Genomic DNA, 27,586 nt, shown 5'->3' on the forward strand with positions numbered 1-27,586 from the left:
CAGTTCTCCCTATCTATAAATGGACTAGAGACATTTTTGCTTGCTGAGCTCCCTTCCTCCTCCCTCCAAATGTATCATGACTATTTTGCCTCTGTGCCCCTCAATTTGGATTCAGACCCTTTCTGCCCAGTCCCTCCCTCAAGACAAATGAATGCCTCCACTGCTTCAGCATCCCATCTCCAGGGCCACCACTCAACACCAGTATGGAACTGAAGTTTACCCTAGAGACACCTGTGGACGTGGTTCCTATGACACCAGCCAACAGTTGTGCCCTGGAGTACGAGCTGGAGAACAGGTCTATCTGGAGCATCCTGGCACATAATGTGTACACATATAATTCCATCAGGCTATTGGGGTGCCTCCCAAACAACATCTGTATTTGCATCTCCCTGTACCGCTCCAGCTCTCATCCACCACACCCCCACTGTCCTCCACTGATCATCAAAGCAAGCGAAAACTAAGGAAAGAAAAGGCTTGTGAGGGCAGAAGGGGTGGGACAGAGTGCAATTCCCACCCAGTTCTTGGCTAGTGATAAATTCTTCCCTCAGACCCTAATGTACCCAATCCTGCAACAACAAGTGCCACCACAGGAAGGGTGAGGAGTCTCCTGGGCTAGACGTGGACCTGCACTAGGTCCTGTACTTGTTAATCTGTAGCTGGGACTGGGCAAGAAGGGGTATAAGGAGCCCACAGTGACTCATTAAGGCTTCTCTCTCATCCCTGGGGCCCCTAGTGGCGTGAATATGGTGCCAAGTGGATTGGCTGGCGCCTTTCCCTTTCCTAGAGACAGCAACAGGGCCCTGGGGTACCGTGGGGGGTGACTGCCAAATGGGCTCCTCTAACGCTCTGTGGCTCTGAGACCAAACCCCAGAAACAGCCAGAGCCAACAGTTAAAAAAATAAAGTTTATTTCCCATCCAAAAGTGAGGCCAGGGTGTGAGGTGGTGGAAGAGAGCTGGGATCCCAGGATGAATTTGCAACTTGTCAGGGCCCTGCGTTAGACCAGAATGGAAGAAGGGAGAAGAGGCTTGAGGTCCAGGCGATGGCAGATAGGGAGAGCTGTGGGAACTGCTTTCCACGTCGCTGGCAGTAGAAGAGACCGCCGCAATTGACAGCCTGCAGAGAGAAGGGAAAGAAACACTGTTGGGATCAAAACACACCAAGCAGGGTGGAGGGGGCCCTGCATACATGCTCCAACACAAGGGTTCCAGACTCAAATACACACAGGGACCCAAAAATTTAAATAAGGGAAGCTAGCTGGATGTCTGGAGATGATCGAGAGAAGTTGTTGTTGTTATGTGCCGTCAAGTCGCCTGTGACTCATAGCAACTCTACGTATAACAGCCCTAAACTCTGCTCTAGCCTGTGCCAATCCTATTGCCTCTGACACACCCACCCCCTTTACGCCAGTCACTGAATCAATCCATCTCGTCAAGGGTCTTCCTCTCCTGTGCTGTCCCTCCACCCTCCTGAGCAAAGAACTGCAAAAACAGGGTGCCAGTGTTGCCAGATATTTTTGAAAAAGAACTATTGGGATATCTTGATTTTTATGGGAAATCTCCTCCCTTTTAATGTTGTTGTTATGTGCCATCAAGTCACCTGCAACTCACAGTGACCCTATGTACAAGAGCTCTAAACGCCATTCTATCCTGTGCCAACCTAGCCATCTCAAACACACTTATTCCCACCACTCCAGTCACAGAATCGATCCATCTCATGGAAGGTCTTCCCCTCCTTTGCCGCCCCTCCACTCTGCCTAACATGATGTCCCTCTCCAAGGACCAGTCCCTCCTTGCAACGTGCCCAAAATATGTCAGATGAAGCTTCAGAATCCTTGACTCCAAGGAGCACTCCAGCTTCACCCTCTCCAGGACAAACCTGTTTGTTCTCCTAGCAGTCCATTCAACACTCTTCTCCAGCACCACAGCTCAAAGGCATCAACTCTCTTTCTATCATCCCTATTCACTGTTCAACTCTCTGATGCATAGCATGTAACTGCATAGACTATAGCCCAGATCAGGCACACTTTAGTCTCTAGCTTGACATCGTTGCTCTTCAGTACTCTTGAGAGGGCCCTCACAGCTGACTTTCCCAATGCAATTCATCTCCTGACTTCCTGGCTGCTGTTACCAAGAGTGTTGACTGTGGAGCCAAGTAAACTAAAACTGTTTAACTATTTCAGTCTCTTCACCATCCATACTGATGCTGCCAATTGGCCCAGTGGTGAGAATCTTTGTTTTCTTGATGTTGAGCTTCAATCTATATAGGAGGCTGCAGGCCTTGACCTTCTGCAGCAAGTGCTTCAGGTCCCCCTCAGTTTCAGCAAGCAGGGTTGTGTCATCTGCATAATGCAGATTTTTAATGTTGGTAACTAATTAAAAGTGTCGTTAAAACGTTGTGAGAGTCAGAAAATCCATGGTAGGAGCCATGAGTTTGTTTCTTGTGGGAGAGGGAGATCTACGACGTCCTGGGTTGCTCAAGTACCAACATAGATCTCACATGTATTCCTCTCAAGATGCCACTGCTTTCAGCAGAGACCTGGGCATCACAGTATCACTAAGCCATCTCCTGACTGGAATCTTCCCTGGTGCTATAGAGTCTACCACCTGCCTTCGCCTCAGCCTTCATTTCCCAGGCTGAATTGGGGACCCATGCCCACCCTCCTAAGCACCCCCATCTCTACCTGCATCCAGGTCCCGGAAAGCAGCACATCTCATCTTCCCAGACCAATGGGCACCGCAGTCTTATCTCAGGCCTGCTGGGTTCCACAGCCTCAGATGGTTCCCCTCACAGAGGAGGATAGGGGAAGGTTTGGAAATGGGAGCAGGGTCGAGGGTGACCATGCTTTGTCTAAAAGTCCAGAGAATCCAGAGCCAACCAGGCCAGCTGGGGGCTACTGACCCTGAGGCAAGAGGTCAAGGGGCCCAGCCCCTTCCTGGATGGCAGGCAGCAATGCCCACTCCAGGTGGGCCTGGGCCCAGGGCCAGGGTCAGTGGAAGGTGTCAGATCTGGACCGGAAGCTGTGCCTCCTGAGGCTTGGAGTTGGAGGTGAGGCTTCTGACACTAGGGAGGGTTCCGGAGAGTCTGGCTGTGAGGGGTAGGGGGACAGCATGGAGGACGACAACATAGAGGACCTGGAGTCTGAGGCGGCAACTCCAATTTCTGCTGGCCCTACACTAGCTGGGCGGTGGACCTCAGCGAGTGTGGTATCCTGGAGGCTAGGTGGTGGTCCAGAAAGGCAGGAAGAGATGTATGGCGGCCTTAGCTGAGCACTAGGAGGGGCTGGTGGCTCTGGGGACCAGGATGAGACTGTTGGGGGCGCAGGGGGACCCAGCCTGGTTTGCAGCAAGCTCATCATGTGCCGAAGCTCCCGGCTAAGCTGAGCCACTTCCTGGTTGAGACGGGAGATCTGTTGACAACACATCAAGTTGTTTCACAGATGCCACAATAACCACTCTACAGTTTATGAGGCTCTTTCATAACCACTCTCTGCTCATGGCCACCATGGGAAGAAAGGACAGGAGTTATTTTTGCCTGAATGTGAACATCTTTAGCCTCTTTCCAAAAAGATTTGGGACAGCAAATGTACTTCTTCCCCCTCAATTTACAACATGTAGAAAAATGTGCTCCAAGGGGCTGTATAGTAAGGAAGTTAAGGGGTGCAGGCTTATTTCAGGTGACCCTCTCCCACCAGTTCCAGTGCCCCCAGTAGTGTTCCTCCCCCTTCACTGCTTTACCAGAATCAACTGAAAAACTTTTCCAAACTCAGATCTCTGGGCCTCACCCCAGACATTCTGTATTATTAGATAATGGTAATAGGAATCTCCATTTAAACAGGTTCTCCAGCTAATCATGGAAGAAGACACTGCCCTTTGGGAAGGACTGGCCAGGGAGAAATCAGGGGAGTCTGCCCGAGGCCGTGAGCAGAAACTTGACTGGCCTTCTATCTTGCTGAGCAAGGATAAGCTCCACCCCCAGCCTCATGACCCCTCTGGGAAGCCTGATGTTTATCAGAGCAGAGGGAGGGCGACTCCCAGGGGCTGCGCCTGGCTGCTGGATGGCGACAGCTCTGAGGTCCCTTGGGAAGAGGAGATTACAGAGTCCCTGCAAAGAGGATCAGTCGTCCAGTACTGAGAGGCCCCTCAGCCCATTTTCCCCGTGTCCCAGCCCATCCTCTGCTACCAACTCCCATCATTTATTTAGCACTCATTTCTCAATGCTGGGGAGGGGAAGGGGCCCTTGTGTTTCAGTGGTTAAGTGCTCACTGCTTAATGAAAGGTCAAAGTCCCGTGGTTTGAACCCGCCAGCTATTTTATGGGAGAAAAATGTGGGAGTCTGCTTTCATAAAGATTTACAGCCTTGGTACTGTTGGGTCTCCTCCAGCTCGCAACCTGCTGTTCAACAGAATGAAACTTGACTGTACACCATAGGGACATTGACTTTGTCCTATAGGGTCGCTATAAATGACTCCCTGGCAATGGATTTGGTCAAGAGAAAGGGAATTGAGTATCTTGACTTGGTAGGAGGAGGGTCTCAGGCAGGAGAGATTCCCACCCCTTAGGAGAAGAGACCCTCTTTCCAAATGGAAAATCTGAAGCAGTTGGAAGGGGAAGGAATGGTTGTCGAGGACTGAGCTGTGCCAGGGACTAGATAGACCAGGGACTGAAGTCGGCCATTCATGATTCATCTTCACAGCAACTCTGTGGGGATATATTATTATCATCCCCAATGTTAACGAGGGAACTGCAGTCAGAGAGATTACGGGACTTGCCCAAGGTCACCAGCTTATCTATCTGAATTCAGACCTAAACCTGAAATTCTTTGATAGCAGACAAGCTCTGATCCCAAGATGATATTCATCAAGTTCCCAACTCACCTCCTGGTTCAGCCTGCAAACCTTCTCCTTCACCTCCTCTGCCTCAGTGGCCAGTTCCTGACTGGGCCTGGTCCCTGTAGAATGGGGTGGGGATGCAGGGAGCATAGACACCTGAGCCGGCAGCCTGGGCTGGGCCCTTCTTGTCACTGGGCAGGTAGAGAGCAAGGGGAGAGAAAGCTCCGGGGTCAGGGAGATGAGAAACCCAAACCTTCAGTCTGCTCCCAAGGTCCTGATAACTCATCCCCCCACCATATCCCAGCTACACGCATCTGAGCATCTGCTGATCATGACTTTCAACCATGGCCTTCCTCCAATCTTAAACTTCTACCCTTGCTTTAGTGTGTGCGTGTGTGTGTGTGTGTGTGTGTGTGTGTGTGTGTGTGTGTGTGCCTGCCGTCAAATCAGATCTGACTAGTACAGAAGGAGACTGCCCCTCCTTCCAGTGCATTTACTTGAACCGAGTACTCTGGGATTGCAGTACAGCTTCTTGCCACTAGGCCACCAGAGCTCCCTCAACCCTCGCTTTAAAACACAGCACAAGGGTTCCTTCCTATAGCAGAAAGTTAAGAGCGTTCTCTTTTTCTACCATAGCACTTTGTTCTTGTCTCAGTCACGCTACTTAGCACTGGACCCTGGAATTGTCCATCTGTGTACATAAGTGCACCCATCCTTCAACTGGACACTTGTTAAGAACAGGTTTGTCTGTTTTGCCTGTGTATTCCCAGTGCCCACCTCATGCTAGCCACCCCCTACTGAGATGAATGAGTAAATTAATTAGTGGCGGATGAAGGAGTAAACGTGAACTCAAGGCCACAGCTGGACCCTTACCTGCAGGAGGGGCTTGTGAACGGGTTCTTGAGGGCTCAGGCTTCCTGCTGAATCGGAATGTGGGGGCCTCAGCTGTGCTGCCAGAGTCTTCGATGCCGTCCACTATTCTGGGGGCAAGGGGACACACCTTAGTACCACTGGGCGGTCAAGGCCTGAGCAGGGCAGTGTAGGGTGGATGGGGGAGCAGGGCTGGGAACTGGGGAGGAGCAGTGTTCAGAAGGAGCTGGGGTTGCAAGCTGTGGTAGGATCAGGAAAGTGGAGTTGGCAAATGGGTAGACAGGGAGGAACACTGATCAGAATGCTGGGGACAGAGCCTAGAGAAGGTTCTGGAAGCCAGCAGGAGTATGGGAAAAGCAAGAGCGGCTGGTGTCTCACCGGGGACTGAGGTCTGGAGGTCCAAAGGTTCCCAGTGGGGGAATGAGCAGCTGGGGGGGCTTCCAGGCAGCAGAGCCCCTGGGGGGGCCATGAGGAGTGGGGCTGTGGCCCTGGCCAGCCAGGGCAGGGGAAGGGGATGAGGACAGGGAAGGAGAGGAGACAAGGGCCGAAAATGGGGGCAGTTCCTCGCCCAAAAGGCTGACCAGGGAACCTCGAGGCCGTGCTGGGCTGAGGTTGGGCAGCAAGAGGGGCCGGCGGGGCCTGGGACCACCCCCAGGCTCTGCCCCCACCTCAGCCTCTGTGATGGACGGCAAGGTCTTGTCTGAGGAGGAGCTGAGCCTTTCCGAGTGGGGCTGTGAGAGGCAGAGGGCAGCAGATGTCACAGGACAATGGACAACAGGCCCCTTGATTAAGCACCAGCTTTTATGAGTGGACGCTGCTCCCCATCCTTTCCTCCTGAGCAGAACTGCCAAGGGAAGACGTCCCCCACTCCCAGCCTTCTCTCCAGGGTGGCCTCAACCCCCCCCCCCACCCAAGAAAGAGTATTACCTGGGAGAGGCGAGGGGACCGGGCAAAGCGGCTGAGGCCCTGTGGGGACAGAAGGCAGTTAGTTCAAGCTTATTCACACCTCCCCACTCCCCTAGCTCACCACCTCCTAGTTCCACCCAAGAATGTTATAAGTTTTAAAATGTGAGGCTTTCTGTGGAATTATGTCAGAGACATTCCCCACTCCAACTTAGAGAAATCCTGACTGGTGAAATGAAACAGCAAAAGATAAAGGACTAGTGTGTAAAACTGGTTCAGAACCTAAACCGAAGTGGGGTTCAATAAACATCTGGTGACTGGAGGCCCAGGGGATGAGGTCTGGCCCAGAAAGGGACTTGAAAGAAGAAAAGCCCCTGGGGAGGATTAAAGTAGGTCCCTCTGAAGGAGCCTGGAGTAAGGCTGGTCAGCAGAGTAGAAGGCAGTGACAGGTGGTCCACGGGGGTGGGTAACAGCCAGTGGAGTAGTGTCAGCAGGGTTGGAAGATGTTAAGCATGTAAGGAGCTATGTAGGAGGTTGCTTTGGGTTGAACGATGATGTTTTTAGGATGGGGAGGTGATGTATGAGGGGCTGAGAGAGGTCTGCTTTGAAGAAGGGGACCCTTGGGGGTGGAAGCTGTAGAACGTCTACATACATTGGTGTCAGAGCCCTGGCGCAGGTTGAAGGTAAGGTCCCGGGGCAGGCCAGCCTGGAAGGCAGTCCCATACTCAGGGTAGAGCCTCAGGACCTCAGCTAGCCCTCGGCTGCTCAGCTGCTGCAGGCCACAGTAGGTCAGTGCTTTCACGTCAGCGCTGGTCTTCAGCACGCAGCTTGCTGCCCCTGACCCAGGCTCCTGCCCGGGCTCAGAGATATCTGCCCCAATCAGGTCCCCCTTTCCTGTGGGTAAGGGATGGGGACAGTCAGCTGGGGCAGAGGGACCAAAAGGATATCAGTGGGAAGGGGTCAATGGAGTTGAGGAGGGGTCAGTATGTTTGAAGGAGGGGTTGAAGATGGGCCAATCAATAGGAAATAATTAATGAAGCTGGGAAAAGTCCCTGGATAATGACGGATGGGATTGGGCTATAGTCAATGGGGAATGTCAATAGGGCTGGGAGACTGGTCAATGGAGTTGGATGATCAATAAAGAGTGATCCGTGGGGTTAATTAAAGGACACATATCAATGACATTGAGCATCAATGGGGAGAAGTAAACGGGGTTGGGTGATAGTCACTGCGGTAAAGTTGTTGAGGTGGGAGGGATGGCCCCTAGGATTAGGGGCAAGTCAAAGAGGAGTGGTCAAAAAAGGGATGGTAGTAGGGTGGAGGGACCAAGAAAGGTCTCTGCTAGAAGTATCCCATTCCCTTAAGAGTCCTGGCCACTGCCAAGGCATCTGGGGAGGGTGTGGCATGGGTGGTGGGTGGGGGTGGGATACTCACCCAGGATGGCCAACACCATGTTGTCTCGGAGCACCTCCAGAGAGCCAGAGCAGACATAGTAGTGTGCCTGCAGGGCGTCCCCACGCCGCAACAGGTACTCCCCAGGAGCGCAGAAGGAGGTCTTGATGTGCAGGGAGAGGGCCCGCAGACAGCCCCTGCTCGCTGCTCCAAACAGTGGTAGCTGCAGGATCTCCCGATTCAGGTGCATAGCAATATCGGCTCTCAGCTCGTCTGGGAAGTCACGCAGTAACTGCATAAGGGGCATAGGTCATTCTGGCCATCCCCCCGCAGCTGCTACTTGAGTCTATAAATGTGTGGAGCAGTCTTTAAGAGAGCGAGCGCCAGCTTCCTGTTTGAAGTCAAGGACTTCGGTGTACCTAGCTTGTTTTGCTTGCTGTGGTACACACATTTCCTAACTCACATTTTGGGGGCAAAGACGAGATTCCCCAAGTCTACACTCATTAGTCACTTGTTCATGTTCTACTCAATCTCACACCCCCATAAGTACCCCTGGTAGGTTAGCTTTTAGTTAGGAGGCTGGAAACTAGGAGTCAGCTCTGCCCCTAAATCTCTGTGGTCTTTAGACAATTCAGTTCCTCTCTCTGGCCCTCAGTATTTCCATCTGCAAAACACAGGCTTCCCTAGCTCTCAAACTTTACCATTTTAGGGAGCAAGTGTTAACATTCTCATTTCCGTCCTCATTTTACTGGGTCTCTGACTCTTTGATCTTTTTCTGCTTTAAGGTAACTGTCCTCTCTGAGCTCCTGTGACATGGTGGCCTCTCAATTTTCTCCAACTGCTCCTTCCCATTTTCCATCTTTCTTTTCATCAATCTACCCCCTTGGTTGTCTTATTTTCCACACTTTCCCTACATCATGGCAAATGGTCCCAGGACTTGAGCTGCCCGTGGGCCCCAGCCAGCAAATCTGCATCCAGACCTGTATTTCCATCTTCCTATTGGGCACCTCATGTTGATCTACCACAGGCACCATACCCTCACCATGACCCGACCCTGGATTCTCTTTGTCACTCCTAAGCCCCATCTTCCTCCTGGAATATACTCTTTAAAATCTTTTAAATATCCTCTGCCCAAGCCTGACACTTATGAGTCATTCTGGACTCTTCTGCAACTATCTGATCAACAACAAATCTCAACAGTACTATTCTCAAAAATACCTTACCCCCCTACCTCCACCCGCTACTCCCTCCAGGGGACTCTGATGGCCTAGTGGTATGAAGTTGTGCTGCAATCCTAAAGGCACACAGTTCAAATCCACCAGCTCTGCTCCGCAGGAGGACAGACAATCTTCTCCTGTGAGATTAACTGCTTTTGAAAACCTGCTGATAGGTCAGCTACAGATCGGTTCCGACTTGATAGCACACAACTACTTCCTCCTGGGTCTCCATCCCTCTCGCTGGCCTAAAATTGCTGCAGAATAAAACTGAAATTCAAGGGCATCTATGAGTTGAGGCTGTTTCCTTGGCAGCCCTGCAGAGGCTCACTGCCACTTTCCGTTCCAGGCACACACGCACTCCGCTCGTCCTCGTCGCCGTCTGCGTCAGCACGTCCTGACGTGCCCTTCCCTATGTCCCTTCTCCTGTGCCACGTTCCTTGAGTCCTCTAGGCCTCGAGTGCTTGAACAACCCTCCACGAAAGTCTTTTTCACTCCGTTACTGCCTCCCACTCAGACTGGGGCTCCCTAAGAGTAATCACCTCTGATTTGCTGATGTCTGCTGTTGTTATGTGCCGTCCAGTCATTTGCGACTCATAGCGGCCCTATGTACAACAGCCCTAAACTCTGCTCTGTCCTGTGCCAATCTCACTGTCTCTGACACTCCCATCCCGATTATCCCAGACACGGAATCAATCCACCTCATAGAGGGCCTTCCTCTCCTGCGCTGTCCCTCCACCCTCCCAAGCATGATGTCCCTCTCCAAGGACCGGTCTCTCCTCACAACATGTCCAAAGTATGTTAGAGGAGCCTCAGAATCCTTGCCTCCAAGGAGCCACCCGGTTTAACCCTCTCCAGGACAAATCTGTTTGTTTTCCTAGCAGTCCATGGTACCCTCAACACTCTTCTCCAGCACCACAGCTCAAAGGCATCAATTCTCCTTCTATCCTCCTTAGTCACTGTCCAACTCTCTGATGCATAACAAGTGATTGCAAAGACCATGGCTGGTGTCTAAGGTCAGATATTCTACTGCAAAGAGATGTGGATTTGGGTTGGTTTACGGCCTTGAGTGCAACAAGCATTTGACTGTACCCCACCTCCCCGGGCCCGATCCACCCCTATTTTAAACCAGGAGAGGCAATGACCCACCCGCCAGGAGCTTGCCGTGGGCACGCACGCCAGGGCACTACCTCGTTGGCATCGATGCCGCTGTTGACGGCCCACGTGGTCTGGAAGTACTCAAGCATGCGCTGTTTGAGAGGCCTCGGCAGGCGGTGCACGCGGATGAAGTCCTTGAGGTCCTTCATGCGGCTGTGGTACAGCGAGCGGCGCGAGTACATGCGCTGGATGATGGCCGTCACGTTCCCGAAGACCACGGCGTGCATCAGCGCTGCGTGGCGGTGCAGACAGCAGGTTAGGGGCAGCTGCAGCATCGTCCCCCATCCCTGCCTCTTCCCCCTGCTTCCAGGTAAGGCCCCTGTGTTTCTAGGGAGGAGGAAGAGGACCACGGGCTCCGCCAGGCATGTGAGTTGCCAGCTAGAGAAGCATGAGATGCGTCTTTTCCATCTCCTTTACAAGAGGCCACTGCCCTTCCCAGGAGTTCCTCAGGGACAATGCATGTAGGAATGAATGGACTTGGGTGGTCACCATGGATGGTGACTTCTCTGCGCCTGTTTCCCCACTGCGCTGGGCTAGCAGGGGCTTTCCTAAGGGCATGGTGGTGCTCCAGCCTCACCGCCTATGAGCATGGTGCAGATGGAGAAGATCTTTTCGGCGTCGGTGTTGGCGCACACGTTGCCGAAGCCCACACTGGTGAGACTGCTGAGCGTGAAGTAGAGGGCGGCAATGTAGGCGCTGCGCCGGGATGGGCCACCCGCCGAGCCGTTCACGTAGGGCACCTCTAGCCTCTTGCCCAGCTCGTGCAACCAGCCTGCGGGAGGGAGAACGAGGTGTTTGACCTTGGGTAAGTGTTTACAGAGGCACGTTGTGTGCTTGGGTTGGCACCGAAAACTTGATGTGCAGACCGTGCCTGGGCCTCCTCATGGTGAAAGGGTTATAGTTGCCACCCTGAGTTATAAACTGCTCGCTCAGGGGACTCTCCAACCTGCTTTTGTTTCGTTGAGCACATTCCCTGATCTGGTGGATCTTATGGATGAGAGGGGCAAAGAAAAATGAGCTAGTCATTACAAGTGGGAGATGGGCTACCAAAGGGAGAGTATCACTGTCCTGGAGGCCCTGTGTGGTTTGCATTCAGCTGCTACAGAGAGATTGGAAATTGAATCCACCCAGAGGTGCCTCAAAGGAAAAACCTGGCTGCCTATCAAACCAGCCATGGAAAACCATATGAAGCAGTTCTCTGACACGTGTGAGGTGGCTGTGAAGTCAAGTCTATTTGAAGGCAAGTGGGTTATAAAGTGTCTTCAAACTCACTGCTGTTGATCCCTTCTGACTCAAAACAATCCTCCATTGGGTTTCTGAGCCTGAAAATCACAACAGAAGGAGATTACCCAGACTGACAAGACCCTGGTGGAGTAGAACCACCCAAGATGGGAAGCCTTTGGGTTAACAGCGCAACCTCCTCTGGACTGCACCACCAGAGCTTTCTAATGTGTGCCTTGGGAACCCTAAGTTAGGGAGAGTTGATCTAGTTGGTGGGCAGTTCTTGGAGGGGTCTTTGTTGTTAAGTGCCCTTGGAGATGATTTTTTATTCCTAGCAGACAAGCCCATGTGACAGTGTAAAACTGCTCCAAAGGGTCTTCTAGACTAGAATCTCTGCAGAAGCTGATGGCCACCTCTTTCTCTCACAGAGCAGCTGGGTGAGTTCAAACTGCCAGCCCTTCAGTTAGCAGCTGAGTGTTTAATCCTTGTGCCACCAGTGTTCTTTGGAAGGTTTTTGTAAGCAGGACATGTCAGGTGAGAGGAACAGAAAAGTCACCCAGAAGAAGAGAGAGGAGACAAAGGAGTCATGGAGGTGAGAGATGAGAGAGAGGTAAGATAACCCAGATGAAAGAAGCCTAGACGAAGAGGGCAGAGAGGAGGACTGGTAAGGAATGGAGGGATGGGGACAAGAGTGAGATATGTAAGCAGTGCTACTGATGTGATAGGCTTGGTGTGGAGTGGAGAGGGAAATGTCAGAGACAGTGTCCAGGATCTGGCATGCCTTCCAAGGAACCACTAAGGGCCTGGGGCTGCCTCCTGGATGACTGACATTAATCCTGGAGAAAGAGGATTGATGGGGGAGAGGGACGGGCCAAATTCTTTCAGGGCCTTTGCACATGCTGCTTCCTCTGCACCCCTAACCAAGGTGCTCTGCTTGTTCCCCTGCTAGGCTGGGGGTTCTTAAAAGTTTGAACTTGTCTTCAATTCAATATTAACCAGTATCTGATTCAGAAGCAGCTCAGTGCAAGCTCACTGGCAGGTTCGAGGAGGGTGGGGTAGTTGGTGAATGTGAATGCTGCTGGAGGCATCAAATTGGGAGCAGAGGAGACAGGGTAGGGGCTCTAGGTGGGTGGCTCACCGATGTCCCAGAGCAGTGGGTCATTGGCCTCCATCTCCCGGCGCCCAATGACGTACCAGACGCAGGCCATCCAGTGGGCAAGGAGCGCGAACACAGACATGAGCAGAGTGAGCACCACGGCACTGCACTGTGAGTAGCGCTCCAGCTTCTGCAGCAGCCGCAGCAGCCGCAGCAGCCGCACTGTCTTCAGCAGGTGCACCAGCGATGTCTGCAGGAGTATGGCGGGGGAGGCTGTCAGCAGGCACACCTCCTCACAGGCCTCAGACTCCACCAGCCCCCTCCCTGTGCCTTCCCACCAGAGGCCCTGGAGCCAAGGGATCTGCAGCAGGAAGAAGAATTTCTGACAAGGTGACCAGGAACTACAATAGGAGGGAGACTACTGGCAAAGTCAATCATGTCTAACACTTACTAAGGGTTTCCTACATGTATGTGCAAGGAGTTCTGGTGGGACAGTAGTTGAAGCCTTGACTGCTAATGGAAGCCACCAGCTGCTCCATGGGAGAAATATGCAGCAGTCTGTTTGCATAAAGATTCCAGCTTTGGAAACCATTTGGGGACAATTTTCCTCTGTTCTACAGGATGGCCATGAACTGGAATCAGTTTGACTGCAGTGCTTTCTGTATTTTTTCTTATGTGTATATTTGTGCCAAGTCTTCAATCCAGTGATCCGTATTGTTCTTAATTTGCAGATAAGTAAACAAGGCCTCAAAGAGGTTAGTGACTTGCTCAAGGAAATGATGGACCTGAGGCTCCTGGCTTGACTAACTTTCAGACCCATTCCATCCTGTGCTGCATTTGAGATGGTGATGGAGCCAGGCCAGCCTGAGGCAGTCGGGGACAGAGAATGACCTCGAGAAGGGCTGCTGCTGGAAGCTTCTAGTGTCTTGGACATAACCAGCTGTGGAGTAGCGGGTTTAGTGATGACAGTGACTATGACAGGGGCCTCTCCCTGAGACATGGGGCAGAATGGAAGGGTAGGGACATGCGTCTCCTTGTGAATTAGTTGCAGACAAATGAGTCATGCTCAGGAGTTGAGGCGAGCAGGGACTGAGGAAGCCTTGGCTAGAAAGTCTCTGTCCTTGTGGAGCTTAGGTGGAGGGTGATGGAGCTAATGGTATATAATAAGGGCCCTGTGAACATTAGCTAAGCTCTGGTGGCTTTAGTGGTAAGGAGTTGGCATTGCCAACCCAAAGGTACATGGTTCAAACCCACCAGTTGCTCCTTGGGAGAAAGATAGGCACTCTCCTCCTGTGCAATTTACAACCTCGGAAACTTGATGGAGACTTAGCTTTGTTTCTGCTGCTGTTGTACCATCAAGTTGGAACCAACCTTCCAGTGGGTTTTCAGAGGCAGTAAATAGTATGAGGGGAGACTGCCCATCTTTCTACCCTGGATCAGCCAGTGGATTCGAACTGCATGCCTTCAAGTTGACCTCTCAGCTCTTTACCACTAAGCCATCAGAGCTCCTGACAGTCCTGTGGCAATGACTGAGTAAACATTAGTTAATAATACTATTAATAAATGATAATAATACTATTACTATATAATATTACTACCACTGGAGTGCCCTATGCTCTTCTCATTAGTAATATTAAATTCCAACGAGCCTGTTCTATCTTTTGGTTGAGGAGCAAGTGGCCTTGTCTTTTTACAAGGGTCAGCTTGGTGTCTAAGGCTAACAGAAAGGCCACCGATCTGAGGTTCTGAGAGGGTGATGCAGAGGTCTTTCACTGTCCAATAGGGGATTTCAGGTGCAACCACACCGTCCTGGTCCCACACTCCTGAGCCAACTCATGCCATTTTCTCTAGTTAGAGTGAAGGAACTGGGAAGGAGATGGCCCTGATCCTCCCACCAGGGATCCTCTCCAGGGCTTACTGCCGCCACAGTTCCCAGGGCGCCTAGTCCAAACTTGTGTCCTGTAGTACCTGTCCCAGTCACTTGGCCCCTGCTCCCCAGGGGCCCTCCTCTCATTCCCCTATGACCAGAGAGGCAAACCTGACTCCTTCAAACCCTTCATGCTCTGCCAGGGTCTGCTCATCTTCCACATTGGCTCTGCCTTCCTCCAGCCCCAGCATTACTCCTCATCACCCCTTAAGCTGGACCACATATGCAGGGACCTGGCTTACTGGGAATCCGAGTAGTGTATTGGAAAGAATGCCAGGCTAGGAGAGTGGAGACTTGGTTCTAAGTTCCTGGTTGCTACCTGCTAGCTGTATGACTTCAGCAAGTCACTTAACCTTTATGTGCTGGTGCATCTACCTCTGAAAAAACAGCGAGAAGAGACTCTACCCCAAAAGGTTACTGTGAGGCTCCTGAGTGATGACGTGTGTGAAAGAAGTTGGCGAACTGGAAGGTGCTCCCCGAGGTTCCAGAGGAGGAGGGCAGGGTCTCTCTACAGTTCTGTCTCCCCCTAGAGACAGCCAGACGTCTGCCTCGAGGGTGCACAGGGATCTGTATACTCATGGGGACAGTGCGGGCTCTGCCTGGATGACCGGTGCCTCAGGGCAGACATACACACATGCACGTGTGGGGGAGCTCACGCACACGTGTACACACCAGGAGAAGAGGCCCACAGCCCGTTGGCGGCTAGTTAAATCCGGCTGCGTGTAGGTGGTTTCCCGCTATAGCTGTGTAGCAGAGTGAGGAGCACACGGGGAAACTGCTCTTCATCTCCCAGCCAACAGCTGAGGGGGCCTGGGGACACAGGGTGGGACTCCCTGACCCCAGACCTGAGAGGACCTACTGTGCTGCTGGCTCCTTCCAAAGCTGAGCCCTCGGGGATACTCCCTGCAGCTCCCCTGGAGGAGACAAGTCTGGGTCCCCTAACTCACTCCATGGCCTCCCCCTCCTGGTCTTGGTTTGTTATGCTGCCCTGTATGGACCCTCTCCTGTCTCCGGATAGCCAAGCCCTACTCAGTGCTTAAGGCGTAGCTCTGCTCCTATCTTCCAGAACCCTCCCCAGACCACCCTAGCTTCTGGCCAATCTGGTGCTTTTGCCTCCCAGATTTCCAATCATGTTTGCAGACGCCCATGTTTCAGCCTCGGACTCCGCAGCCTGCTAGCTCTGTGCCAGCCTCAACAGAGGGACACCTCGTCCCCACCGTCACATTTTCTGTGCTTCATGTCCCCACGCCACTGCATCTTGGAGGCCATATCTTTGTCCTTCCCCACCCCCCACAGTGACCATGACCTACACCATGCTTTGCCGACAGCTAAGTGCTCATCCGTTGTTTGTTAAATAGAAATGGGAAAAGTACCACTCACTTGGCACCAGACCAGCACCGCCTTGGTAGCCCTAGTTAGCGATGCCTTTGTCTCTGCTTCCCTCAGAGTGTGAGCTGAGCTCCCTGAAAGCACAGACCCTCTCGATCCTTCCCAGCACCCAGCACAAGGCTTGGTGCACTGCAGATGTCTAATAAAGGCTTGCAGACGCTGGGAAGGACCGAGTCTGGGTTTGGAGCCCTCTAAGGAGAGATGGCACAGTGATTAAGCATTCAACTGCTAACTGAGGGTTGGCAGTTCGGACCCACTGGCTGCTCTGTGGTAGAAAGAGGTGACAGTCTGCCTGGATAAGTATTTACAGCCTTAGAAACTACATGGGGCAGTTCCCTTCTGTCCTGTACGGTCACTAGGAGTCAGAATTGGATTTGATGCAATGGGTTAACAGGAGATGAGAGTCCTTGGCTGAGACAAAAATGGTTTAGTGTGCTTGACTGTGAACCAAACGGCTGACATTCAGATCCACCCAGAGGCACCTCAGTCGAAAGGCCTGGTGATCTACTTCCAGGAAGTCAGCCATTGAGAAGCTTGCGATCTACTCTGACATGCATGAGGTGGCCACGCATCAGGGCAACTGGTATTGGTGACGGAGGGCCCTGTGGGGGACTGGGGTGCATGATGGGACAGGGTTCACTCACCACAGTGATGTTGAAGACATAAAGCAGGTCAAAGGGCAAAGCAGCAATAAGATCCACAAAGAACCAGGTAGCCAGGTAGTGGAGGCCAATAGAACGAGGAGCAGAGATCACCTGGCCGGACTGGGACACATAGGTGGTGCGGAAGTTCAGGATGATATCTGGGGGTGCAAGAGGCTGTTACTCGGAGGCAAGATGCCTTAAAGACCCGGAATGGAGAATGCAGGGTTGGAGAGCATAGACTTTTGGCTGGTCCTTAGTCGAGACGGTAAGGGCACACAGTCCCCGGGAGTTAAAGACCCAGATGTAGATGGGATTGTTGGCCTAGGATGTGATGCGATTTGGCTGGGCTTGCCCTCAGCCCACCCACCGAGATGAAAGGGCGAAGGGTCTGACCTAGGATGAAGAGCATTTCCACCACGATGTCGCTGACCAGAGTGTGCCGGGAGGTGATGGGGTTGTCGTCGTCGTCGCCCGAGAAGCAGACGTTGTAGGGAACAGTGACCGCAACATAGAAGGTAGCGAGGAGGATGAGGCCATCCCAGATGGCCTTGGGGACGCTGTAGTGGAGGAGGAGGCAGCGGGATCCCCCCACGGAGGCCACCTTGTATTCGGGCACTGATGGCTTTGGCTCAAACACGTTCTAAAGGGAGACGGGTGGTAGTTGGGGACAATTGGGGGAGAGAGGCGCTGAGGCTGAGGGAGAGGCGGGGAATGGTGCAACCGTGAGAAGAGACAGAGGGTTCACAAGCTAGCACCTGGAATTTCCTTTGTCAAACCAGTCTTCCATTTCAACCAATCACGTTCTAGGCTTATGACAAGTCAGGCACATGCTCTAACTTGAGGGGTCTTTAACACCCCCTCAAGTTCCTTCTGGGTCCTTGGGGCACAGTGGAGGGTAGCCATGTTCCAGGGAAGAGGGCAGACAGACAGCACAGGGGGTTGATAATGCAGTGCTCTGGCTTTGTCAGGGTGCAAAGGAGTTACATAGGTCTAGAAGCCAGGCCCTCTCCCCTGAATCACCCCGTGTGATGTGACCTCAGTCACCCTGGGTTATGTGATTGCTTCAGTAACCCCCATCCTGTGACATCATCAGAGTGGGGTAATGTAAGTCACCCAGAGAAATAAGGGAAATGTGATGGAAATTTGGAGCAAGAGAGGAGTACTTGGGAAGTGGGGAGAGACACGAGCCAGGGACGAGTCAATGGAGGGAGACGGGGCAAGGTGTTCCGGATCAAGGCTGGAGGACGTGGTAGTGGTTGGGATGTGAGGGGGCTCACATTATGTGTCTTCATTCCTCCCTGACCCCGGCGTCCAAAGTGACCAGTCAGTCGGTGCAGGACAGTACGGCTCTGCCTCCTGGCCGACCGAAGTTTCGAGCTGGCTCCCCGCCTACCAAGGGAGTTTTCTGTTGGGAGGAAGGATGTGGAGATGAGTGGAGGAATGTTTCATGAGGACGAGTGAACAGGGAGACATCTTGACCTGAGGTCTGGGCTGTGGACCCCATCATGCCTCACTCCCAGACTTGCTGTTACCATGATTACTGTCTCCATGCCCAGGACTTGGCCTCCCACTCTCAGTGATGTCCTTGAAGGAAAAGAGGAACAGCACGACCTCCCCTATCTCATTCTTGATGGGCATCATGTCAAGGAGGCACCAAAAGGCTGAACCTGTAGGTATGGAGAGAGGGAGAGGGAGGTTAAGTGACCCCATAACACCTCTTTCCCCCTGGGTTGTCAAACATCATCAAAAGGCTTGGAAAGGTTTTTGAGCTGGAAGGAACCCCAGAGCTTGGTAGCCAACTCATTTGTTTTATAGAAAGAAATGCAGACCTACAGAGGGTCACAGACACAATGGCACAGTGTGAGGAAGACCACCCAGGTTTCCATGGTGCAGTTTCTGGCTAAAATCTGGGGTCAAGGCAGGGCTGGAGGGCAGGCTGGATTACGTACCATCTTTTCTATAGAAGCAAATTTCAGCCCGGTGTTCCTGGTGACCCTCTAGAGCCTTGTGCAGTCGCTGCAAGGCTGGCTCACTGGTCTCTGGGCCATAGAGGAACCGGCAGCTACAGGTTTTCTGCATGACTTCGGTGCGGGCGTAGCCTGTGAGCTCACAGAAGCCGTCAGAGCAGTAGACAATTGGGTAGCCTCGTGGACCCTGGGCGTTGGCTAGCAAGAAATTGCTGTCTGTGGGAGGAAGAGATAAAGGTCAGGTCAAGGCCGAGAGAAGAGCTCAACATTCAGGTAGATGGCACATTGCTCTATCTGTGGTCAGAGATTGACAAAGTTAGAACCTTCCCAGCTCTTGAGGGGGTCGTGGACACCCCCTTTGAAATATTCTGAAATGAGAGGAACCGCAGGTAACCTGGAACTGGGGCAGGGATTACTGAGGGTTTGGAGAAGGAACCCAAGAAGTCATGCAGTTCATCCCCCGGCCTTCAAACTGGTGAGCTATTACCGTAGGAGGCAGCAAAGCTCTATGAGTAAGAACATGGGCTCCAGTACCCACCCTTGCCATCCCCGTGTGACCTTGGGCAAGTTAATGAACTCTTGCATCTCAGCTTTCTTATCAGTAAAGTGGAAGATAATAATAGTATCTTCCTCACATGGTAATTGTGAGGGTTACACGAGTTACCTTAGAAAGAACAAGTTCTGGCACATTGTAAGTACTATGCAGAGCAAGCAGGATCCTCTCTCTAGAAGGTTAAGATGATTCCCCCACATTTACACAGTGCCCAAAGACCCCGTATAGTCATCCCATTAGAGTGTGAAAAATACAGAGTCTAGGGACATTGCACCCATTGTACTGATAGGAAACAAAAGAAAGACATTATCTAAACTTAGACAGTGTGTGGGGAGGGAGAAAGTGATGAGTAGCGTCCTCATTCCTGGACCACCAAGGTTCATTTTTCAGCATCTCTTCAGTTAATTTCAGGGCCCTGTCCCCAGTGTTCAAAGTCTGATTGAGGAAGACAGTGGGGTGTGGCTCCTTAACCCTCTGGAGGAGAACCTGAGCTGGCTCCTCTAGCTCCAGTGGGTGGGAGGCCCCAGCTGGGCTCCTGTCCTCATCCAGGGATAAAGTCTTAGTTAAGGGATGGGATCTGAGATATAGCCAGTCCTGGGGTACCAGGAGGAGTGAGTGTCTTGGAGTGGAGGGGCTGATGGGGATAGTTAAGGTACTCAGGAGGTGCCTGGGCCCCTGGAGCTGCCTCCTTCCATCCCAGGGTCCGTTGCCCTGGTGATGGGCGCTATGGAAACAGGGGAGGTGTGGTGGGGGAGGGAGGCGGGTAGGGCCCCAGCGGCTCGGTTTCCGCCCTCGGGTACAGCTCCCCCACCTTCTAGATCTTGTCCAGGATTCCCTAGAGGGCAGGAGGAGATCTCTAGGCTCCTGGGTAGGATAAGGGAAGGGCGGAGAGGAGTCTGGGAGGGAGACATGCAGCTGTCCAAGGTGCTGAAGCTGGAACCCAACCTAGAGTGGGTGAGCAGGGAGTTATCCTTATCTTATGGACCACCCCTACCTCCCGCTTCACCCGCTTCAGACACAGACGCGCCAATGCCGATTTTGGGGCGCATGACCTTAATCCATGCTGAGTCTGGGCGAAGTCTGCTCTTTTCTGTTTTTATTTCTCGAGGAGAGGGAGCTGGAGCGGTCTGGGAGTCCAGCCTAGTGTACCAGGCCACTCCATTAGGAAATTGGGACATCGGCAAACACACCCCCAGAAGAAGTCTGTCCATGAGTGGGTGTCAGTCAAGGCCCCCTCTTCCGTTTTGATCCATAAAAAGCTTCTCTTGCCTCGAGTCACACCCCCTAACCTCGGACCCCAGAGCTCCCCTTTCCCCATCTTTTCTCACAGTGCGCACCTCACCTAGCTCCTTTTCCTCGGTCCCGTAAGTTCCCAAGTCCTCAACTCTTCTTTCCCCTCGCCTCCCACCAGGAGACCTGGATGGAGAGCTGTGAACCCCCAGTCTCAGCCTTCGCCCCACTCACGTGTGCCGTCGAAGCGAGTGGCGATGGTGTCTAGAAAGGTGTTCTGTGGGGCCAGCAACCCCTTCATGACCGGCATGGCCCCGGGCGCGGATCTGAGGTGCAGTGCTGGGGGGCATTCAGCGCGGCCAGGCCGGAGGGGGCGCGCTGCCGGCGGGGCCGGAGCGCCCCATGCGCCCGCCTGCCTGCTCCCCTCCCTCCTGTCACCGCTGCTGCCGCCGCCGCCTCTGTACCCCGAGCCCTGTCGCGCTCGGCTCAGCTCGGCGCCGCCTCGGTGTCCGCCCCCCTCCCCTCGGACCGGGTTCTTTTCCCCGGGCTCGGCTCGCGCCCGCCACGTGGCCCAGCACGGGGAGGGGCCGTCAGCGAAACCCGCACCCCCTTCGGGTGCCCCGCTCCGGGAGGGGGGAGGCCCGCGCGTGTCTCCAGGGGAGAGGATTCATTCGGGGCACGCCTACCGAGAGGGGGAGACCTGAAGAAGTGGGGCGGGCTTGTGCAACGGTCACGCCCCTCCGCCCCGCGTGGCCACGCCTCCGCGCGTGGTTCCCTGCGTTCTCCCAGCTTCGTCCTGTGGCTCCGCCCCGCGGGTTTCCCCGCGCGCCTCCCACGCTTCGCCGGGCGTCGGGTTTGCAGTGCCGCCTGCTGGCGCTGGGGTGCTAGTCCGAGCTAGCGAGCCTTGAGGAAGCTGCTTTTGCAGATGGAGAATGAGAGGCTGGAAACCCAATTCTGTGCCTCAGTTTGCCAACGAGCTCTGCGTCTGAGCACAGCACCTTAGAATAGAAAGAGCTCTGGAGTGCATGGTTCAGAATTCCAGTTACGTCACCGACTGATTGTGTGACTTAGACTGTTTGAACTTTACCATCCTCATCTATAAAATTCTTTACGCATGCAATTATGAGAATTTAGTAGCATAATGCAGATCTTTGGAACGAATCTTTTCTGTTCGTCTTCTTCCTGCTGTCTTTCAAGCCTGCAGCTGAGAGAGACAGATTTGAGGCTCATGGCTTGCAAATCTCCAGCGGTGCACAGAATTGTGACATCTGTATTCTCTAGGAAGGAACCAGTGCAACAGCAAGAAGAACCCAGATGAGACCAGACACAAGTCTTTCTTACTGTAAGCAGAATGACTGCGGTGGCATTGACTGCTTCCTTGTACAGAACAACTAAAGCCAATGGGATGGGGAAGATGGGGACAAGAGTGCCAGTTAGTGCTCTTCCACTCACCCTATAGTTCTGACCTGAGCATTATCTGGGACATTAGTTTGTTGACAAGTGCCACTTCATTCTGTGCCTCATACTTTTAGGTATCTTGGGCTAGATTTGATAGATCATTGTCCTGTCTCTGCTTATGAACTGCCTGGGCGCCAAGTCACCTATGAAGTGTACAGCCTAATAATTTGTGAGACCCTTCTCAATCCGGCTTGAGTGGCTCCCCATACCTCACACTCACACCGCAGCCACTATGGGTGATTAATTGTTGAACTCTGTATTTTGTCTTTTCTGCAGGCTATATCCCCAAACACAATTGTTATAGAAGTGGTAAGGAAAGCAGCTAGATCCCTCTCCTCTATGCAATCTGCTTGTTTCTTCTCTTCACCCTCTCTTCCCACCCCACATCCATCTGCAAAGGGTTCCACAAAGATTGACTAGTAGAGAAAGCCCGCTGGAGGGTCAGCTATGGGTCCTTTCCAAATGGGAAGGTACACCACCATCTCAACGCCCCCTGTGGGGCGGAGCTAGGCCACACAAGAACAGAGATCAGCAACTCTGAGACTCATCTTTATTGCCTTTTTCTGGAGATGACACCCACTCAGATCCGGGACAGTCCACCAGGCCCAGTGGCCAAGGCGGGCTCGACAGGACAGCGGCGTCCAGAGCAGGGGCGGGGCGCGGGCTCTGCGCCTGCGCGTCGGCCCATAGTCAGGATGCCAGCCGCGTGGTTGCCGCTGGCCTGCAGGAGACGCTGCAGCCGACCCTGCAGACCTGGGGGCCCGGGTCGCCGCTTTCCCAGAGTCAAGATACCGGCCGCGTGATTGCCGGCGCCGTGCAGCAGCTCGTAGAGGCGGCAGGAGCACGTCTTCTGGCGGCAGCAGTCGGGCAGGGGTTGCGCGGCCGCCCCGGGCGAGAGTAGCGCCGGCGGCAGTAGGAGCAGCAGCAGCAACGTCACAGCGGCCCAGGAGACCTAGGGAGGCGGAGACAGGGCGCTTGGGGGCCTGCCCACCGTCCCGCCCAGGCCCCGCCCTTCCCGTTTAGCGCCCCCTCCTGGCTCGCTGTCCTTACAGCCTCCACACTTGTTTATGCTTGTCTGTCGGAAGGGATCTTTTGGAGAAAGATCTTTTGGTTCCTTTGCTTGCTCATCCATCCAGGCCCAACACACCATCTCCAGGAAGCCCTTTGAGATCCCCTGGGAAGAATTAATCTCTCCCTCCTCTGGATACCATTAATCCATTGAGCACCCATTAAAGCTCTTACCATTTCTCTTATAAACAAATGTGTTTGAGTCTACTTCCACTAGAAGTCTGTAAACTCAGGGGGAAAAGAGACTCTATTTAGTTCCCTTTATTCTGGCCTACTTCCCATAGCAGGCCAACAAGTGGAAATCAGGGTCAAGTGAGACTCAAGTGCTGTCTCATCCACTTGCTCCCTTGCAGTAGAAACTGCCTTTGGATCAGTTTCCTAGTCTCTCAGGGGACATGGTTCCTCCTCCTTAGCTAAAGTATTAAAGAATTCCTACTACACGAAGCTATTAGGAGGTGACAGGAGATGCCATGTGCAAACATAGCACCTGATGTATGATTAATGATCAATAAACGTGAACTCTTAATAGAATAGAATAGAGAACACCCATAATTAGCTAAGACAGATTCCCTGCCTGAGAGTCCAGAGGGGAAAGGGTCTTGAGCAGAGTCACCTCTGCTGTTTCTCCCAGTATCCCCATTGTGTCTGAAGTCACCCTTGGTCCCTAGGTCTTTACCTTTGTGGAAGAAGGGCTCATGGTACCTGGAGCTCAGGAGAGGGGAGCTTGGAAAGATGGTGTCTGCAGTGGTCCAGAGAGGCAGAAATCTTCAGGCTGTTGACTGCGACGTGCTCTCAAGGGCCTGGGGTTTAATAGTGCTCTGAGATGTCAAGGGAGAGATGGGCACTTGCGTCCACTCTGAGGGCAGACAAAGGCAAAGCTAAGATTAGCCTTCCACAGGGGGGCCGTCTCTAGGCTGGGCCCAAGGAATGGCCACCTAGGTGTCTGAAGGCAGGAGTTGGCCCCCGGCCCCTCCCTCATCTGTCGGCCTGCTCCCTGGAGATGGGTGGTCTCCGAGCACTAATGAGGCCACCTTGAACTGAGGAATCTGCGAGCACAAAAGCGGCCTTGGCTGGGCGCTGACTTAGGACAATGTGGTGGTGGGGATGGGGCAGCTGCTAATTAGAGGCTGTCGTGAGGCCACTGTCCACATGTAGGAGGACAGGAAGGGTGGGCAGCCCGGCGGCAGGTCAGTCCATCACTGCTCCTAGTCACTGACCTTGAGGTCTGCTCCTGGGCCACTTTCTTCCATGATAGAAGCTCTCAATATGTCCACACCCCCAGTTGTCTTCTTCTCTCCTGCCCCTTCTACCAACTTCCAAGATGGCAAACCTTGAAATTCCAGCCTGGGCAATGGGAGGTGAAGAAGTCAGACCTGCTGTTCTCCTTCTAACTCCTAGCTTCATTACTGGGTCAGACTGCCTGGTTGGGAGGGATGACATCTTACCCCACCACTAGTGGAGGTGAGCCATCTGGAGGCCCAGTGTCCCTTTATTCAGGGAACACTTATGGCCCTGACAGTGATGACTACAATAAGGACCAGCTTCTAAGGAATTCATTTGTCCAGGCAGGATGGCAACCTGAACATGACAGTTCAGGGAGAGGGGTAAATAAGTGACATACATAGACAAGCACAGCAAAGTTGAGACAATCACTTATAACTTATACCTTAAGTGAGAAAGGTCTTCAAAGACCTTGCATGAAAAGCAGGATTCCTAAGGGAGCTCTGGTTGCCTATTTGAAAGAAGGTGAGCTGCAATCCCAAAGGTTTACAGTTCGAATCCACCAGATGCTCCACTGGAGGGGCAATCTCCTCCTGTGCCAATTGGATCCGACCTGAGGTACACAACAACAAAAAGAAGTGGGTTTCCTTCAGACAAGCTGGAGAGGGTGAGAATGGTAGTGATTCAGTGGGGACTTGGGTTTCATTCCCAGTCAACACACCAGTCAGCCATCACTGGAGGTTTGTGTGTTGCTATCATGCCAAACACATTTCACCAGAGCTCCCAGACTAAGCAGACTAGGAAGAAAGATCTGCCTATCTACTTCCAAAAATGAGCCAGTGAGATCTTATGGGTCACAGAAATCCATTCTGAAGTCGATCACAGGGATGGTTCAGGATGAGGGAGTGTTTAATTCAGTTGCATACGGGATTGTCAGGAGATGGGATCTGACTCAGTGTTACCAGTGAAAGTGTGGAAAAGGCATTCTACAGATGGGACAACTTGAATGGAGGCAGGAAGGCTCATGTGTGTGAGGACATGTATGTCCTCATGATCAATGATTCCTCCCAAGGAAAGGGAAGAGAAGTGACTAGGGAAGTGAGTGTGGACCTGAAGGTTTTAGCAAGAGGGGATCATGGACCAGGTGACTGGTAACAGGGTCCTGGGTAGGAGTGCTTAGACTCAAGAAGCAATTCAGAGGCAGAACTAAAAGGCTGTCAATACATCAGGAATAGAAACTGTCTTTACTGCAGAGTCCAGAGTGCTAACCATTACACGGTGGAAACTGTCTTTACTTTGGAGGAATGATGCGGCCTTGGCCTCATCATAAGGCCTAGTGTCTCATTGGTCAAATGGACAACTAACCCAAATTGATTCTATCTATGGTAACAGTTGATTATCTGACACACGGTCTTATCTAGTGCTGTTCTAACAGAGATACAAGTGAATGGCTTTAACAAAAAATTTATTCTCCAACAATTTAAGAGGCCACAATTCCAAATTTTGAGTGCTGGCTCTATGGGAAAACTTTCCTCTTTGTGTGTCTCCTGGTTCTAGAAATTTCTCAGTACAGGAACCTCAGCCCAAAGGACACACTCCACTCCTAGTTCTTGTTTCTTGGTGACACTGAGGTCTCCCTCTTTCTGTTCACGTGTCTTTTATCTCTTGGTAATACAGGCCACACTCCAGGGGAACTCTTACATCAGATTAGATCTGTGATCTCATTAAAGGTGTTGCATTTCACCCTAATCCTCTAGTAATTTACTGGCAGATCAAAGGGGACAATTACATCCTTACATAACTGCCTGTAATCCCACCTTATTAACATTGGGATAATTATATAATACTGAGAATCTTGGCCTAGCAAAGTTGAGATATATTTTTGAGGACATAATTTAATCCATGACAGCCACCTTCCCACCATGGATGTGGCTTGTGCATGTGGGGCCAGGAAGGGACCAGTGCTAAATCAATGTAGGTGACGTTGGGGAACAGCCCCTCTACAGTGAAGTTAAACCTCGAGTGGAGGGTGGTGGAAGATGACTCTCAGCTGGGTTGGCCGAGGCCATGTTAAGGGTTCCTGAGAGCGCCCGACGACACATACTTGGGCCTAATGAAGCCCAGAGCAGGGAGTGGGAAACGGGTGGAGTAAGCCTTGGAGGCCAAGGATGAAAGGAGAAAGGATGAGTCAAGGTCAAGGCACAGAGAACAGAGAATGGAGACTGGGGCAGGAGCAGACTATGAGGAATCACTACACAGTTTCCCCTTAAACAGACCCTGAGTCAAGAATCTGGGTACAAGAACTTTATTTGAGAGGTGATCCCAGGAGAAACCCACACAGGGATGGAGGAAACCAGTGAAGTGGATTAAGAGTTGGGTTTCTGCAGTGGGCAACTGAAGCTCACTTCTGCTGGGACGTGGAGAAGTGGAGAATACACTTCAGAATTGTCCCACTGAGGGTCTTTATTCAACAGCCTCTGTTCTTTGTTCACCTGACTGAGGGCCATCAACTCCCTAAGGTCTCCAGTTTGCTTCATGCACTGGCCAAGCACACAGTTGTGGCCTGAGAACATCCTCAAGCTAAGGGACACAGGGAGCCATGCTGTGTGTGGAAACTCCAGCAGTGTCCTCTCAGGTGAGCCGAGGAGGATATGGGTAAGGTACTGCAGACATTTGCTCTACCCGTGAGGCCTATGCTTTGGAATGAGCCTGCTGGGGGAGGTCCCCCCAGGCCCAGCAGCTGGGCTGGACAACTATCAGGTGACTCAGAGATTTGAGGCCTCAGCTACGAGTTCCCTCGAATGCCCCATCCAGAAAGGCCTCAGAGGGAAGAGCGAGGCGGCCTCTGAGGGGAGAGAGCGGGCAGGCCTGGCTCAGGACACCACCCTCCTCTGCAGGAACTGGGCCAGGTGCCTGTGTCTAAGGACCCGGGGCATCTCAGGAGGGAAGAGGGAGCAGGAGGAGGCAGTGAGGGCTGCCCGGAATGCTCTGAAGGCTCCACGTCCCATCAGGTGGACTCTGGCAGGGCCCACACTGCCCCAGAAACGCAGCGACTTGTAGCGGGGAGAGGCTTCCTGGAGGCAGTGGTCAAGCTGAAAGCAGAAGGACTGGAGTTGAGTGAGGCTGTGTGTGTGTGTGTGTGTGTGTGTGTTTTTCCTCCTCCTCTTCCCAGAGCCCTGCGAGGTGGGGGTCCTCCCCCGGCATCCTTCTCCATCACTCTTCTGCCCCCACAGCACCTTGGGATTGTATGGAGTGAAGTGGATGTGCAATTAGATCCCATCTCCTGCCTCATTTACCTTGTCTCGATTTTCCTCAGACAGGTTCCTCAGCCCCCTCAGCTCTATAAACACTTCATAGTGGGGGGCAGAGCCCTCGGAAGAATCTGTGAATAGACACCACACACACACACACACACACACACACACACACACACACACACACACAC

At 52.7% G+C, this 27,586-nt stretch overlaps 3 protein-coding genes across 4 annotated transcripts in view; all 3 read right to left on the minus strand.

Moving 5' to 3' along the window:
• Positions 1–2,681: 2,681 nt before the first annotated feature.
• Positions 2,682–21,031, minus strand: KCNH4 (potassium voltage-gated channel, subfamily H (eag-related), member 4). The gene is made up of 16 exons (XM_006901652.1): positions 20,629–21,031; positions 18,594–18,827; positions 18,177–18,311; positions 17,922–18,049; positions 17,038–17,284; positions 16,645–16,802; positions 12,727–12,934; positions 10,945–11,139; positions 10,400–10,599; positions 8,038–8,287; positions 7,256–7,497; positions 6,628–6,666; positions 6,079–6,431; positions 5,704–5,810; positions 4,876–4,949; positions 2,682–3,408 (listed from the first exon to the last, which is right to left on the minus strand). Exons 1-16 carry the CDS (start codon positions 20,702–20,704, stop codon positions 2,989–2,991), a joined length of 3,066 nt encoding a protein of 1,021 aa, XP_006901714.1. The 5' UTR covers positions 20,705–21,031; the 3' UTR covers positions 2,682–2,988.
• A 1,401-nt stretch (positions 21,032–22,432) lies between these two features.
• HCRT (hypocretin (orexin) neuropeptide precursor) lies at positions 22,433–23,617 on the minus strand. The gene is made up of 2 exons (XM_006901720.1): positions 23,597–23,617; positions 22,433–22,804 (listed from the first exon to the last, which is right to left on the minus strand). The coding sequence occupies exons 1-2, from the start codon at positions 23,615–23,617 to the stop codon at positions 22,433–22,435; spliced, it is 393 nt and encodes a 130-aa protein (XP_006901782.1).
• A 3,397-nt stretch (positions 23,618–27,014) lies between these two features.
• Positions 27,015–27,586, minus strand: part of GHDC (GH3 domain containing) — a 3,212-nt gene continuing 2,640 nt past the window's right edge. For both annotated transcript variants that reach the window (XM_006901654.1, XM_006901653.1), the window contains exons 7-8: positions 27,438–27,523; positions 27,015–27,233 (exon numbers count right to left, since the gene is read on the minus strand). In XM_006901654.1, the coding sequence (XP_006901716.1) occupies positions 27,015–27,233; positions 27,438–27,523 (305 nt within the window). The remainder of the gene's footprint in view (positions 27,234–27,437; positions 27,524–27,586) is intronic.

This window comes from Elephantulus edwardii, unplaced genomic scaffold (genome assembly GCF_000299155.1).
Source record: "Elephantulus edwardii isolate Elephantulus edwardi_28Jun2011 unplaced genomic scaffold, EleEdw1.0 scaffold00340, whole genome shotgun sequence".
Classification (NCBI taxonomy): domain Eukaryota; kingdom Metazoa; phylum Chordata; class Mammalia; order Macroscelidea; family Macroscelididae; genus Elephantulus; species Elephantulus edwardii.